This window comes from Saccopteryx bilineata, chromosome 10, assembly GCF_036850765.1.
Source record: "Saccopteryx bilineata isolate mSacBil1 chromosome 10, mSacBil1_pri_phased_curated, whole genome shotgun sequence".
Classification (NCBI taxonomy): Eukaryota; Metazoa; Chordata; class Mammalia; order Chiroptera; family Emballonuridae; genus Saccopteryx; species Saccopteryx bilineata.
Window position 1 is genome coordinate 11801793 of NC_089499.1, and position 17141 is coordinate 11818933.

Below are 17141 nucleotides of genomic sequence, written 5' to 3' on the forward strand. Positions count from 1 at the left end.
CACACCTGCCTCCTCCACGTGGGCACACCTGCCTCCTTCACGTGGGCACACCTGCCTTCTCTATGTGCTTCACCTGCCTCCTCCACGTGGGCACACCTGCCTTCTCTATGTGCTTCACCTGCCTCCTCCACGTGCTTCACCTGCCTCCTCCACGTGGGCACACCTGCCTCCTTCACGTGGGCACACCTGCCTTCTCTATGTGCTTCACCTGCCTCCTCCACGTGGGCACACCTGCCTTCTCTATGTGCTTCACCTGCCTCCTCCACGTGCTTCACCTGCCTCCTCCACGTGGGCACACCTGCCTCCTTCACGTGGGCACACCTGCCTCCTTCACGTGGGCACACCTGCCTCCTCCACGTGGGCACACCTGCCTCCTCCACGTGCTTCACTTGCCTCCTCCACGTGGGCACACCTGCCTTCTTCACGTGGGCACACCTGCCTCCTCCACGTGCTTCACCTGCCTCCTCCATGTGGGCACACCTGCCTCCTCCACGTGCTTCACCTGCCTCCTCCATGTGCTTCACCTGCCTCCTCCATGTGGGCACACCTGCCTCCTCCACGTGCTTCACCTGCCTCCTCCATGTGCTTCACCTGCCTCCTCCATGTGGGCACACCTGCCTCCTTCACGTGGGCACACCTGCCGGTTCCCCCCGCCTTCCAAGGCTCGGAACACCCCTCATTAGCCGTCTGAGCTCATTAGTTTTTCTCCATGTCTTTAACCTTCTATTTGTGCATGTATCTCATGGGAGTTAATTTGGTTTTATATTTGTTCATGTATCTGTGAAATCACTTGACTCTGAGTTTGAGGGAATGGATTTTGAGTTTCTAAGTTACGTCTAGTCATTTATATTAAATATTCCTAGATTTACTTTATGGTGAACCTTAACTATGAAATAAATTTTCTTAAGCATGAAATAAGTTTTCTAGAATGTGTCCCATCAGCAGGGCAACGTTTACTATAGGCACAGGAGGGGGTTAGACTGTTGCATCATGTATCCTAAAGATTTTTGTAAGTTTATTCAAAGTTTTCTGATTTATACAGCACCTCCTTTTTAAAAAATAATATGAACTACAAGTATACAAAATCCCAGTGAATCCTCTGAAGCTACCTAGTACACAAATATATGGACACCTGTAACCGAAACAAGAATGTTACAGAACAGTACTGTGTGCGACACCCTTGGGTATTCCCTATTTCATCATTTTTAATTACGTGAACGCTTGTCAGTACCCAGTAAACTCATCTCCTGGCTCAGGTCGGGAGACACACGGCTCTCCGCGGTGCTGATGTTTACAGCTGCTCTGTAGAGGTCAGGACTCTGTAGAGTTCTTCTGCAGTTAGAGTTGGGGTTAGTCCATGAATCACAGAAAACGTCATAGCATTTATTTTTTACGAGATGTAATTTTATTTAGCTTGAGTTCCTTTTTTATTTACCAGATGTGACTCTAAGTGATGTTAGTCAAGTCAGGGAACACAGCGGTGACGGCCAATCGTTTCAGAGGACTGGAGGGGGTGGGGTGTTAGGGGTCAGTGAGAAGAGACCTCAGAGGTGCCTCCGGTCAGCTGGCTGCTCTTGCAGGGGCCCGAAGAGCACTAGTTGTAATTAAATTCCTTTTTCATTTATTTTATTGATTTTAGAGAGAGAGGAAGGAAGAGAAAGAGTGAAACATTGATTTGTTATTCCACCCATTCATGCATTCATTGGCTGATTCCTGTATGTGTCCTGACCGGGGACCAAACCCGTATCCTTGACGACGCATTGGGATGGCGTTCCAACCAGCTGAGCTACCTGGCCAGGGCAACTAGTTGTAATTTTTAAGCATGATTTCAGGTTGTTTATGTAGTCACATGTTAATAATAGAATATATACTGCTCACAAAAATTAGGGGATATTCCAAAAACGAATATGAAGCTATAAAATATTCCCTAATTTTTGTGAGCAGTGTATTTTAATTATTTATTTATTTATTCATTCATTTTAGAGAGGAGAGAGAGAGACAGAGAGAGAGATAGAGGAGACAGAGAGAGAGAAGTGGGGGAGGAGCTGGAAGCATCAACTCCCATATGTGCTTTGACCAGGCAAGCCCAGGGTTTTGAACCGGCGACCTCAGCATTTCCAGGTCGATGCTTTATCCACTGTGCCACCACAGATCAGGTGTGAGCAATGTATTTTAAAGTGCTATCATGAGAAGCATTATATTATTGTTTATTAGTTGTTGTATTATTTTCCACACAAACAACTGTTACCCTTCTTCGCCCTACCCTTTATATGGAAACTAATCACTTCCAGGTTTTGCTTGAAACCAAGGCAGGGCTTTCTGAGTGCCTCAGGCTTTAGGAACTCTATAGCTCACTTTCCCTTAACACATATATTTTTATAAACACTGTGATTTTTTTTCCTTAGGAAAGAGGAGGGGATAGTGAGGCAGACTCCCACATGCACCCCCACCAGAATTCACCTGGCAACCCTGTCTGGGGCTAATGCTAGAGTACCAAGCTATTTTTAGTGCCTGGGGATGATGCACTTGGACCAACCAAGCTATCCCAGTGCCTGGGCCATGCTTGAACCAGTCGAGCCACTGGCTGCGAGAGGGAAAGAGGGAGAGAAGGGGAAAGAGAGGAGGGAGAAGCAGATGGTCACTTCTTCTCTGTGCCCTGACTGGGGATTAAACCTGGAACATCCATATTCCAGGCCGATGCTCTATCCACTGAGCCAGGGCCACTTTTTTTCTTTTTTTTTTTTCATATTTTTCTGAAGTTGGAAACGGGGAGGCAGTCAGACAGACTCCCGCATGCGCCCGACTGGGATCCACCCAGCACACCCACCGGGGGCGATGCTTTGCCCATCTGGGGCATTGCTCTGCTGCAACCAGAGCCATTCTAGCTCCTGAGGCAGAGGCCACAAAGCCATCCTCAGCCCCCGGACCAACTTTGCTCCAATGGAGCCTTGGCTGCGGGAGGGGAAGAAAGAAACAGAGAGGAAGGAGAGGGGGAGGGGTGGAGAAGCAGATGGACGCTTCTCCTGTGTGTCCTGGCCGGGAATCGAACCTGGGACTCCTGCACGCCAGGCCGATGCTCTACCACTGAGCCAACCAGCCAGGGCTTTTTTTTCTTAATGTATTATCATAGACAAACATGCTCTGGGGAAGCCAGGTGATAAATCCCCCTTCCATCCCCCTGGTATACTCTGTGAAATAGACTGGCTTGCCAGGGCAACGTGCTTAAGTGCTGCTGTTTATCATACAAAGTAAATTCTAATAAAATTAAGGAATCTGGTTGTTTTTTTTTAACTGAAGCAGGATCAGTAAATTACAGCTTGTGAGCCAAATATGGCACACTGCCTGTTTTTGTAAATGCAATTCTGTTAGAACACAACCATGCCTATTCATTTACATATTATTTATGTCTGCTTTTACATTACAGGGACAGAGTTCAGTAGTTGCTATGGAGGCCATGTGGCCTGCAAAGTCTAAAATATTTACTATCTGACCCTTTACAGAAACGAGTTTACTGACCCTTGGACTAAAGGAATATTTAGAGATGAAGTATTCTTCTTCTTCTTTTTTTTTTAACTGCCACTTCTGAATCAAGATCATTTTCTCTTAAATTACATGGAAAAACTCTTCTAGTAGATGACACGTTTTAACTAGGTTTAATGAGGGAAGTGCCTACAGTCTATTGGGTGATTGGTGTCTACATTTTTTTTCAAGTTAAAAGATTATTAAAAATCACTGTACATCAAGTCACTAAGGCTGAGAAGGTGTCTGATGAGGCATCTATGAAAGATTGCAGTGTGGCATGCTTATAATTTAGCTGTGCAGCGATGATTGGTTATGTGATTTAGCTGGTGTTGCTTATTTTGATAGTCTTCATAATAATTGTGAATTTTAATAAAATTTTACTTTATAAATATTCCGCTACAGATCAATAAGGCTAAGCTAATAGTCATTTGCAAAGAGGCTTCGTATTTCTCGTGTTTAATAGATGCAGTCCAGTGTATTAAAATTGAGATGGATGTAATCAGGTGATTGCTCGGCTTCAGAATTGACGCAGTAACACGTGGGGCCACCGTTTAAGCTCAAGCTGTCTAATGTGTGGTCATCTTTTTATTTTTTAACAGATTGGTGGAAGAAAGCAAACTGATCCCACTCATATTTGATGTAATTCTGGTAAGGAAATCTACATCTGAAATTTAAAAATTTTTAGAAGTGTTGACCTTGCCATGTGGTTGGATTTTAACTCTGTTTCTGTCCCGAAGGCCTGTGTGTGTCCTTCCTGTTCCCTTATCGGACCTCAGTTTTCCTGTCTGAGTTGCCCCGCTCTGAGATTGTCTAGGGACACTCTTTTCACGGATCCTTTGCATTTTATCTGCATTGGCTTAAACCGTAGGCGAGGTGATACAGAAAGAATACTTTTCCTGAGGTTGGTTTGCGGAGGAAGGGGATACCGATCACTACGCTTTGGTAGGAGTTTTCTGCTGTCCAGCGTGAAGCCCGGTGACTTTGTAGCTACCGGGTCAGATCAGTAACTGTATGCCTGCGGGCAGAAAGCTGTCGTCTTCAGAAGGTACAGTAGTAGCCTAGCTTCCATACGCCGTTTCTTCACAGAAGGCAACGTAGTCGGAAGCCCTCTGTTCAAGAAAGCTTATGGTTTCTGTGTGCCGGGAGTGAAACGGGATGCAGTGTGGACTTTTCTCAGCTTCTGATGAATTTTCCACTTACAATAAACACAGATCGGAAAATCGGGTCGAAAATGGAGCTGCTGCTTACAGCAAGGGAGTGCCCTTAACCAGAGAAATGTCCTCCTGTGCCTGGGTGGGTTCTCTCCCCCTTTACCAAATAATGTCCCTCCACAGCTGCCTGACAGCACGGGGCAGAGGAGGGGATGGCTCAGCCTCACCTGCCGGGGTCATCGATGGAGCAACAGCTGGGATGGTTTGACACCCCTGCACGTGGAAAACTAGCTTTCTTTAAGCCTCCTAAGACGTTTGGTCTGCAGGTTGTTGGCAGGTTGATGTGGCTGCGTGGTGAAAACGTTCGTTTTCTGAGCCGCGGGCCACCCTTCCCCTTTCCGAGGAGCCGGTTGGGTTTGCTGAGCTCTGTGAATTGGGTGAGGAGTGGGGGTGGGGTGGGTTAAAGCCTGGATGGAAATTGCTTCAAACAGTAAAGGGGTCACCAATATACCGTATACCTGGAACTAATAGAAAAAGTGAACGTAAAGTCATTGAAAAAAATTTTAAAAATTCAAACCCAAAAAACCCCAAAGTAAAAGGGGATTTCAGGGGCAGAAGTAGGAGAAGAAATAGGGAAAAAAGGGGGGAGTGGTGAAGAAACCTGCGGATCAACAGCTTTCTGATGAGGATTTTAAAGCTTTTCCAAGTGGGCAGTGTGTCTCCCCGCCCGCAGCAGGATGTGCATTAGTGCTCGTTTGTTGTGGAGTGGGCCTCGTCTCGGAGGGCAATGGGCGCAGGACGCTGCTGGGTTTGGCCACGGGGTTGGGCAGGGGCAAGAGCCTGTGCTGTCAGCCTCAGCCGCCTCGGCCTTGCATTTGAAGAGACTGGTCTTGTACACAGAGAGAGACTGTAGAGCAGGGGTCCCCAAACTATGGCCCGTGGGCCGCATTCGGCCCCCTGAGGCCATTCATCCGGCCCCCGCTGCACTTCCAGAAGGGGCACCTCTTTCATTGGTGGTCAGTGAGAGGAGCATATTGACCATCTCATTAGCCAAAAGCAGGCCCATAGTTCCCATTGAAATACTGGTCAGTTTGTTGATTTAAATTTACTTGTTCTTTATTTTAAATATTGTATTTGTTACCGTTTTGTTTTTTTACTTTAAAATAAGATATGTGCAGTGTGCATAGGGATTCTTTTGTAGTTTTTTTTATAGTCCGGCCCTCCAATGGTCTGAGGGACAGTGAACTGGCCCCCTGTGTAAAAAGTTTGGGGACCCCTGCTGTAGAGCTTCAGTGGGCCTGCAGGGGAAGGGGGGACTCCCCTGTGCTGTGGCAGGAGGGCCTCTCGGAACAGCTCCCTTGCCGACTGATAAACAGTTCTCCCTCGGCCGCCATCTCCAGGTCTGAAGTCCGCACCTAGAACATTGATTGCCTCTTGCAGGTGACAGAACCTCTCCATACTTGATTAATCTCTGTATAATGAGCACCCAGGCAGGCTGTATTAAAACTTGACAAACCACAGTAAATGTTTAGTTGATTAGTGCCGTGATTTAAGCCCTTGCCACTGTATTGTGGCTGTTGTAGTGAAGTGGGTAGACAGTGGCATCACTCCAGGTCAGGATTTCAGCCGGTCCTGAGCCCTGTGACCCCCACAGGCACGTGTGGGATGATGCTCTTCCTCCAAATGAGACAGGTTTCTGGTAGGCTAGTATTTTATAAAGAGGTCTTGCTTCTTTTTAAAAAAGTAGAGGAAAAAAGCAGCTGGAAATCACTGCTGTTTGGGACAGGACTTTGATGACCTTGAAGAACATTGTTAAATCCCTATTCTGCTTTTGTCTTTCTTGAGTTGAATATTGCAGCTTTTTTGTCTCTATAAATGCATTTTCTAATCAATGAAATATCTTTGTAGCAGTTATGCTGTGAACTGTTACCTTGTCCTTTCTAAATTTTGTCACTGAAATAGGCATAAGATAGTATTTTATTGATTCTGTGATACACAGGTTTTTTTTCTTCAGATTTTAACATTTCTGAAACTGGGGTGTACTTTCCAAATCAATGGCTTTTTACAATTGCTTTCAGCCAGGTGACCTGGTTGTCATTATCTTAACTCATTTATTTTACTTTTATTTTTCTTTTTATAACTGCCTAAGAGTGATATGTTAGGTGGATATATGTCTGAATAAATCTCAAATAACACTTTCAGTAAAAATAAAATGAAAATTCTAGGTAATGTGAAAGCATGTCATAGTTTAATTGGCAGGCATTTCCCTTAGAGCTTGTTATAAAATAATATTGTATCTTAGAACTGTTGAATTCCGAGTTTAAGGAAACAGTGTATTTCTTTAGTTATGCTTGGTTTCTAAGTTCAAGGGCATATATGGGGTCTGGAATATATGTAGTAGCTTTTAGCAATGATTTGTTCAGAAGGTAACATAATGAAAAGACTGTGCAGGCCCTGGCTGCCTGCCTGCTGCTTGAATCTTCTAGCCACCCACTAAAAAGGCAGAGCAGCGTTGGACTCGTTCCGCTGGTGGTCCACTGTGACCCCTTGATTACTTTCTTCTTCACTCTTAGCCCGTAACTGTTTTTTCACCTTCTTTTTGATGTATTTGAAGTTTGATTACAGGCTTTGTAACTTTTTTCTTCCTTTCTAGAATTCCTCACATGCTGTGCTCTTGCCAGCAGTGCCTCTTGTGTGTGGTTTCCACCAAGAAAGCAGACCTTTCTCTCCTGATGGGCTGGGATTGCAGGCAGCATCTGCTCTTTACCGCAGGCCTGGAGGAGAGTAAAGGTGGAGAGAGCAGAATTCTGAACCTGATGCCCCGTTTGCACAAACTAGCCGTATATGAATCCTAAGGCTTCTGAGGTTGAGTGCTAGAACCGAGAGCTCCAAGTGTGGACTGCTCTGGTTCAATTCATAACCAACTGAAAGTAGTTTTTATTACTTTTTAAAAAGATAAAAGCCATCTCCGATTGTAACTGCCAACCAGGGAGACACAACTTGGGAGCTTCTTGGAGGGAGGTAGGGGCCACTGTGGATCCGGGACAGGGAGTGGCCGACTGCTGTGTGTGCCGAGAGGAGTCGCGCAGGAGAAGTAACCTTTGAATGTGGCCTGTGAGGGAGTTGTCATGGGGAGCGGGGCACCCCGCCTGGGCTGTGCTGAGTCTTAGCTGTGCCTGGGCGAGAGGTAGGTGTAGGGAGTGAGGCTGAAGAGCACTTGGGACCAGGTCTTTATACTGTGGTTGTTTACTGTTTGCTTAGCTTTGCAATAATTTATGTTCTTTAATATCACACAGTATCCTCTACTTAAAAAAAAATCTCTTAGGGCCCTTATGCTGCTGGGCCTGTGTGCAATGGGGAGGTAGGCCCCTGAGCCACGGGGCTAGAACTGGGTCACACTCGGGCTTGGGGGCATGGGGTTACAATGGAAACTTGAAGCAGGTTGAAAGCTGACTTCTGGGAGTTGCCTACACGTCTCCTTCGGCGAGGTTTTTGAGATCAGCTAGAAGGACTGTGGGAAGGGCGTGTAAAAGACAGACCGGGTCTCAGAGGTTTGACCCCAGGGCCCAGGGGTGCCAGCACCACCTTCAGGGCAGAGAGCAGGCGGAATGATGTTCATCCCGGGTTCCAGCCACAAGTGGCCCGCTGTGGGCAGGCTGCCCCGTGAGAAAGCCAGGCTGCTGAGTGCTGGCCAAAAGGAGCCGTTGCAGCAGCTGGGCGTTGCTCCCCTGGCGGGGCCCACCGGGTGAGGGCACCCTACCTTCGTGGGCAATCCAGGCAGCTGTGCTGGGCGGGGAGTGAGGCACAGGCAGCACACACTGGGTTAAGCTAACCGGCTTCCTACACAGTCTTCAGGGTCTTCTGCACCATGGCCACCTGGGTCCACTTAATAATAGGGGTTTCTGAAGAAGCAAGCCATGGGAAGAGCCTGATGGCCTGGTTGTCGAGTGTAGAGTTGCTCAGAGAGCCGGATGGAAGGCATTCTTCTCCCCTTTGGCCGCTTTCTGAAGAGTAAAAGTTGCATTTAAACGTGTCTTACATATGAATTTGGATGGATCAGCCTTTGCATTTTGCTACCACTGTAATCGCTCTTCATTTTATTTCAGTGGTTTATGTTTTGGCCGACTTCCGTAAATCACGCTAATGCCAAGTCATAGAGGCAAACTGCATTTCGTTGGGGGAAAAAAAAAATCCTTATTCACGGCAGATTTTCTAATATGTGCCAAAATATCGCTGTCATGATATTTTATGTGTCTGTTCCAAAACAAACAATTAAAGAGCAATTTCGGTGGCAAATGTTAACGATAAAAATGAGATTAGCAGTGCACTAGTTTGACAATTATATTGTTTTAACAGTTCTCGAAGATGGCAGTCGGAGCTAGCTTTAGTAAATCTTTTGAGTCAACTGTATCTTTAGCAAAGAGTCTCTTTACAGGCCCTTGGAGTCTAAAGGATTTAATCACCGAGACACCAACGCCGTACGGACTGGCAGCCACATTACGTTGAAGCAATGTTTTCAATCCATCTAGGGTTTTAAAATTACTTTGCTCTATTCTCGCTGCCACGCATCTAATGTGAATTGGTTCTTAGGGTGTGTTAAAATGACAGGTCCCCTCTAAGTTTCTGAATCTGCATGTTTGTGCCCAATATGCCCTTAATAAGATTCTGCTATGCACACGGGCATGAATTTCTAAACTGGAAAACAAGATTTGATTAAAATTTCAAAATGCTTGACTTAGAAAGATACTTTAAAAGTTGTGCAAGGAGGCCTGACCAGGTGGTGGCACAGTGGATAGAGCGTCAGACTGGGATGTGGAGGACCCAGGTTCAAGACCCCGAGGTCTCCAGCTTGAGTGCAGGCTCATCTGGTTAGAGCAAAAAGCTCACCAGCTTGGACCCAAGGTCGCTGGCTTGAGCAAGGGGTCACTCGGTCTGCTGAAGGCCTGCGGTCAAGGCACATATGAGAAAGCAATCAATGAGCAACTAAAGTGTCGCAATGCGCAATGAAAAACTAATGATTGATGCTTCTTATCTCTCTCCATTCCTGTCTGTCTGTCCCTGTCTATCCCTCTCTCTGTCTCTGTAAAAAAAAAAAAGAAAAAAAATTGTGCAAGGAGTAATTGGATGCAGGAGATAAATCTGGTTCTTCAAACTTCCTGTGTACCTATTCAGGGCTTCTGTAGATCGTAGAGCAGAGCTGCATAACCAATTCCCATTGTATCCAAAGATGACTGTACACCCGGCTAACATATTGCCATTTGAGTATGTACTTTGAGGTGTTTTCTTGGGGTGGGAGGGGGGAGGGGGGAATGGATTTACATGGATCTGTTCTTGGTGGTTTGTGTCATAAATCTGTATTTGGAAATAACTCTCTAGGGCACAGTCTGTTGACACTGGATTGAATGAAGTTGCCCATATAACAACCGAACAAATTATTTTAATGTAATCAATACCTGGTTAGCTGAATGCTTGGGCTGAAGCTAAGTAAAATAAGTATATATCTGTAAACCTGGGCTAAAGCATAACTAGTTTGTGTATAATGAGCCTAAATGGTTTGAAAGAAGACGGACTTTATTAAGATAAAAACCACATACTGTACCCACTGGAAACGTGCTGAAAGAGAGGTTGAGGTGTCGTGGGCCGGTCGCAGGGCACAGACTGGGCGTGCGCTGCACGGGCGTCTCCCGGCCAGTGGGGCTTCATCGTCATTCTTGTCTCTGCTTCTGCTCCGGGTCCTGGGCTGCGCTCTGACGAAATGGTGTTCTTCCTTCCTCCTCTCTGTGGACACAGTCTGGTTAAAAAGCATAGAAGTAGACAAGAGACAGGACATGAGATAATGTGAGTTTTGTTTGTTCATTTTGGTTTCTGTGGTGGAATTAGGCTCATGAAGAAGTAAGGATAAAAATTGGTGCCCAGCAGGGGAGCTACAGACGAGTCAAGAGAGAGGCATGACTCAGAAGGAGGAACCAAGGCACTGGATGAAATTTGGAAGAAGGAAAAAGTTAGCGTGATACTGAAGGAGAAGGCACTGTTTTTGTTCAGTGTCTGGGAGCCCTGGGTGCTGTGTGGGCCCATCCTGCACCCAGCTCCTTCTGGTGCTGTGGCTTAGACTTCCCCCACAGGCTACACTTTCCGTGGGGCAGCCGCATAAAGCCCGCTGGGCACTTGAAACTTGGCTAGTCCGAACTAAGGTGCACTCCGAGTGTCAAATACATGTTGGTTTCCAAGGACAGAGAGAGCGTCAAGTAGCTGCTTACTTTTCTTGTATTGATTGTGTGTTAAATGATCCTATTTGGGATATATTGGGCTAAATGCAGTATTATCAAATCAGTTTCATCTGTTTCTTTTTGCTTCTTTGCTGCAGTTTTCAGAGCGTTTACGTGTGGCGTACATTGTTTCTGGTGGATGTTGCTGCCGTAGGTGATTCCGACTCTCACGTCCTCAGTTATACTGTGCGTCTCCCGTAGGGCAGGAACCATGCTGTGCGCAGCCGGGGTGCCCTCCCGCCTTTCTGCCTCCCAGTGTGAGTACCTTGGTTAGTGCTCTAGCGTGGAGTCAGGGCGTGGCTCTTACACTTGGGCCCCTTCTTCCTGGACTGCATCCCCCTGATGCTGGCTTGCAGGAGACACAGCAGCAAGGGCCAGAGCAAGGGCACACTCAAAAAAGGCCGGCTGGCTGGAGCTCCCCTGAATTCTGACCATGACTGGTGACACCCCTCGAGTTTCTTTCTTATATTCCTGACTGGATTATCTGGGGGTGCCCACTCACTGGCCACCTGTAGGTCAGGCTTGTGTTAAAGAAATAAAACAATAAAACACCTGCTGTGGGTATCAGGCACTATGTAGTCTCACTGCTCCAAACCCCTGCATGTTCAGAGCCCTTTGAGGGACGGAACAGAGTAGAACTTGGTGGGTACGGAGAATGACTGGGAGATCCTGGGGTGAAACCAGTGATGACTCGCTCTCAGTGTGCGAGCACTGAATGCTCCTTTCCCTCAAACTTCTTCAGTAATGCAGGACCCCATAAAATTTACTCAAGAACAAAATAGTCGAGAAACCCCACTTTTTAAGAAAGTGGAAATGTCAGCAAAGAGTTCCCAGCTCCGATTGCATAAGGCGGCGAGCATCTCTGGCATTGGCTTTTGATGCTCCTTTGCATTCCTTTTCTTGGCTGAGCAAGAGGCAGCAGAATTTATGTGCTTACCCAGAGCTGCAAAGGGTTTCCAGACGGAGCCAGGAAATCTGATGCACTAAAGCAGTTTACAGATTTATGAGAAAAGAAGAGCTTTTTAAAATAGCTCCAGCAAGTGAAATTGGATTTTGGATTTATTAGAGGTACCAAATTGGAGAAAGACTGTGATGAGAAGCCAGTAAGGGCAAGTTATTGCATGGGATTTTTAGGTTTATTTTTTCTGCTAGCAAGAACAATACCTACTTGTGAAGATTTCAAACAGTCCAGAAGTGTCTAACTTAGAATGTGGAGGCATTCCATAATATACAACTTACAGCTTTATACAGTCTCCTCATTATTTTCACACAGGTATTACATCTTTCCTCTTTTCCCCTCGAAATGGGACCATTCAAAATGTTCTAGTTTGTATCTATCTTACTTTGTAATGTCTATGGAAGTGATGTGTGTCAGCCTGTGCACATCTATTATTTATTCTATTTAATGGCCATATAACATTGTATTGAATTAGCATAATTTAGCCAACCCTCAGTAATGGATATTTTAGTCCTCCCGCCCCAGTGGTGGGATTCAGCTGGTTCATACCGGTTCGGCAGAACCAATACTTAATTTTTTGTCGAGTTCGGCGAACTGGTTGTTAAAATGGCACTTGTTATCAAGGTTCTCTCTAAGGTGGGTGCCTGGGCAGCCGCCCAATGTGGAAATAACAAATTTACATTCGCTACTTTTTTAATGTTCACTTGCACAACAGTGTATTCTAAGCACCTGCAGCAATGTTTATTTTGTCCATAGGTGAAAAAAATTGCAAGTGAAGATGCCAATTAAGAAGCAATATGGAAATATCTTAAATAACAGTTTTATTATTTTTTTGTCAGGTATTATTTCATATTTTTTCATTAATATTTTAAAACTCTTATAGCATAATCTAGTTTTGTGTACCACTTTTACTATTTTTATTTAGATATTAAATGCATGAAATAATATAAACTACTTTTTTGTATATCATTTTTTATACTTATAATGGTCACTAGGGCAGAGAACTAACTGGTTGTTAAATTATTTGAATCCAACCACTGCCCCACCCCCTGAATTTTCTGCCAATATGAGCAGAATAGAATATCTTTATACATTTGTGTGCATTTCTATAGGGTAAGTGTTTGAAAGTTGAACTGTTACACCAAAGTATATGTATTTTTTGTATTATAATATTACTCTCCAAAATGGTAATATAGAATTTCACACCCAGCTGCCCAGCAGGGCAGCTTTGCAACACTTAAAACTATTATTGGTCTTTTAAATTGTCAGTTGTTTGTCTTTTGAGCTGGGTGCTTTTTCATATCTGAGTCACATTTATCACACTGTTTTGCTTATAGCTTCTGTGTTTTCCAGCATGGTTCGGAGAGGGCTTCTCCTGAACAAAGTTAGACAATATTAAGCCGTCTTTTATTCTGTATGCTTTGGATTTCATGATTAAATCTGAAATCGTTGCTCCAAGATAAGTTTGTTGCTAGGAACGAGTACACAGCCAGCTTTTCTCTTCCCACACCTTCCTCTCACTGTCCCCAAGCTGTTCCAACAGTGTGATCATCGTGAGGACTTGAAATACCATATTTATCATTCATTCACTGTATCTCCAGGTATTGTCTATTGTCCATATTGACATACAGTATGCTGCCTGTATTTATTATGTACAGTTTGGTAAATTTTTCCATATGTATAGTTAAGATGATGAACATATCCACCCCCCCCCCAAAAAAAAACACCCCATTTCCTTGTGTCAACCGCCCTGTCTTCTCTGTCCCGTACCAGTCCCAGGCAACTGTTCATTTGCTTTCAGCACTGGAGATTACTTTGCATTTTCTAGGATTTTATATGAACAGGTAGTAAGGTATGGATTCTTTTTTTTTTTTTTTTTTTTTCTTTCTCTAATGGAGCCCTGGCTGCTTTGATCATGCGTGCCTATTTTCTTCTGGGGAGAAAGCATTATGTCCGATGCTAATACCACCCTGGCACCTTCCTTTGATATGTGTGAGGAAGGCATGGTTTTCCATCAACTTGCAACCTCTCTCTGCCTTTCTACTTAAAGTTGTTTTCTTGAAGATAGACATGGCAGGAGCCTGCCTCTTCCAGGCTGACCGTATTCATCTTCTGTTTGAGTGGTCAGCACCTTCTCATTCAATGTGATTTTTAATATTAGTATATTTCAATCTCCCGTCTTACTACTAGCTTTCTGGTGGACCTTCTGTTTTTTTGTTGTTTTTTTTTCCCTATCACTTCAGTCTTTTGCAGCTGTCTTTCGGATCAGTTGAGTATTTTCTTTTTCAGTGACTGGTGTAGGGTTTACAATCTGCATCTTTAATTTAGCCCAGTCTCCCTGCTGTCATGTAGGTAATTACTGTGATAAAATGGTCCCCTCTTAATGTACCTCTGGCCAAGTAGCCAAGAGCTCATTGAACATAAAAAATCTCACATCACAGGATATATTGAAACAATTAAGTACACACAGTGAGAAGCAAGGGATGAGGTAAGTGAGCACATTTAATAGAGGGTACACAGCACCCGACTCCCGGGGGGCAGGGGGTCCCCGTTTCTCCTCTGTCCCGCGTCAGCCTTCCGCAGAGCTGAACTGAGAAGGAGGCTCTGGACAGAAAGCATCGCAGGTCCGTCCCACAGATGTTCCCTGCACGACCACACAGGCACCTGTACACTGGCTGTGGTTTGACAGAGCACTTACTGAATGTCCAGGCGTTTTATTTGCATTTCTTAAGCAAAGAACTCATGGGACCTGAATAGATGTCAGCAATGTGAGGCTTAATTAAAACTTCATGTAGGTTATTTGGTGCTTCCTGTTTCAGTACTTAGTTTAGGACTCAGTGAGTCATGCATATTTAGGGCCCCGCTATCTCGTGTATGCCTAACGACTCATGAATGCTGTGTATATTTGTATCTTTTGTTCTCTTCATTCGTGGTTATTACACATGTGCTCTAACATCTACACCTGTCACACTGTGTAGGCTTCATACATCCCCATTTATTTCCTTCCATTTCAGATCATTGCATGCCCTGTGTGCGAACCTTACGCAGTATGCTCCTATTTTTAGTAACCCCCGTTCCACACTTTGTAAACTCGAACTCCTACCAAACCCTAATAGTCTGGCTTCCTCTCCCGCCTCATGTCTCCCTCTCTTCCCTTCCTGCTGAGGCGTCCCCATGTGGATTTCTCAGCTTTCCGAATTGGCGATGTGTATGGCTACTTGCCTCCTACCTCAGGACCTTTGCTTTTACTGTTCCCTCTCCCCAGAATGTACTTCCCCCTCTTTGAATGGCTCAGTGCACCTCATCCTTGAGATTTCAGGGAGTCCTTCTCTACCTCAAATGGGCCACTCCTGCCTCTCTAGCCTCCCCTGTCACCTGGCACTAAGTAGCCTTAGGTGTTAAGTAGTTACTCATTATGTATCTATTCAATAGTTAAGGTATAGAACATTGTTTTAAATGTAGTACTGGGTTCAACGTGCAAACATTTTTTTTTTTTTTTGTATTTTTCCAAAGGTAGAAGCAGGAAGGCAGTTAGACTCCTGCATGTGCCTAACTGGGATCCACCCGGCATGCCCACCAGGGGGCAATGCCCTGCACATCTGGGGCATTTCTCCATTGCAGCTGGAGCCATTCTAGTGTGTGAGGCAGAGGCCATGGAGCCATCCTCAGCGCCCAGGCCAACCTTGCTCCAATGGAGCCTTGGCTGTGGGAGGGGAAGAGAGAGACAGAGAGGAAGGACAGGGGGAGGGGTGGAGAAGCTGATGGGTGCTTCTCCTGTGTGCCCTGACTGGGAATTGAACCCGGGACTTCCACACGCCGGGCCGATGCTCTGCTGCTGAGCCAATCAGCCAGGGCCAACATGCAAACATTTTTTTTTTCATTTATTTATTTATTCATTTTTAGAGAGGAGAGAGAGAGGGTGAGAGACAGAGAGAGAGAGAGAGAAGGGGGGAGGAGCTGGAAGCATCAACTCCCATATGTGCCTTGACCAGGCAAGCCCAGGGTTTCGAACCGGCGACCTCAACATTTCCAGGTCGACGCTTTATCCACTGCGCCACCACAGGTCAGGCGCAAACATTTTTTAAAGGTTTTCACAGATGTATTTGTAAATGAAGTTGGTATGTAGCTTTTGTGTCTGCTACAGTTTTTAACTTCACCTCATGTCCTCTGAGGAGCTGTGGAAGAATATTAAGCAAGTGTTTGGCATGATTCAATTTCCTTTAGAAAGCTCTGCCTAGAAACCGTTGTTGTAGGAAGCACGTTTAGACCACGTGAGTAAAAACAGTGTTGAAGTAGCAACGTCTTATTTTTGCAGATATTAGCCAGTAGTTGTTTTTCACTAACTTTTCCACTTTGAAAATGCCTTTTCTGAGCAGTCTTTTTGTAGATTTTTGTAGATTCTCTCCCATTTTCTAGCTAAGAATGGCTTTTAGCATTTCTACCTGTGGTCAGCAACTGCCTTCACCCGCCCCAAGGTCCGCCGGGTCTTAATACCGGAAACCTGTGATGGGGCGGGGGGTGGGTGGGTGGGTTGCTGGGCCCGGGGAGCTGAAGGCGGGAGAAGGAATTCGGGGTGCTATCAGCTGACTTTCAGGTGAGGGTAGCCTGGGTCGTCCAGGTGGGCCCAGTGCAATCACAGGCGCCCTTGAATGTGGAAGAGGGAGCTAGGAGGGGGAGCTGTGCTTAAACCCAATTGGGCAGCATCAGCTTGGATGCTGAGGGGCCGCTGGCCCAGGAGGGCCCGCAGCTCTAGGGGCTGGAGGAGAGGAGACCACAGCCTCCAGGAAGGAGACGCCGCCCTGCCAGCCTCTTGAGGTTTAGTTAGTTCAGTGGGACCCATCTCAGACTCCGACCTCCAGACTGTAAGGGAATAGACTTGTGTTAAGCGACCAAGTTTGTGGGAATTTGTTCCAGTAAGAGTGGGCTACTAACAAAATGCCACTCACTATAGTGTATATTAAGCCTGTTGTGGAAGAGGCCCGAGGAATGACACAAAACAGTCTTTGTAGAAGCGGCAACTGTTAACTATGAAATTTGCTTGCGTCTTCTTGCATTTGTGTATTTTGGTGGATGATAAAAATACCCACATATATTTGATGTTTTTCTTAGATTACAATTCACGTTATGATTTTTTATCTAAATTGGTCCAAGTAGAAACAGTATTTTCTTTTAGTTTGGATGCTGACCCAACATGATTTCCATGTGAATAATTCTTGCTGCGCCACATAACCATGGCGATTTCTG

General features: G+C 45.4%; 1 protein-coding gene across 2 annotated transcripts in view; it reads left to right on the top strand.

The window, feature by feature from the left end:
• ULK4 (unc-51 like kinase 4) overlaps positions 1-17141 on the top strand; it is a 400554-nt gene that overhangs the window by 164679 nt on the left and 218734 nt on the right. For both annotated transcript variants that reach the window (XM_066245324.1, XM_066245325.1), the window contains one exon: positions 4122-4170. In XM_066245324.1, coding sequence (XP_066101421.1) covers positions 4122-4170 — 49 coding nt within the window. The remainder of the gene's footprint in view (positions 1-4121; positions 4171-17141) is intronic.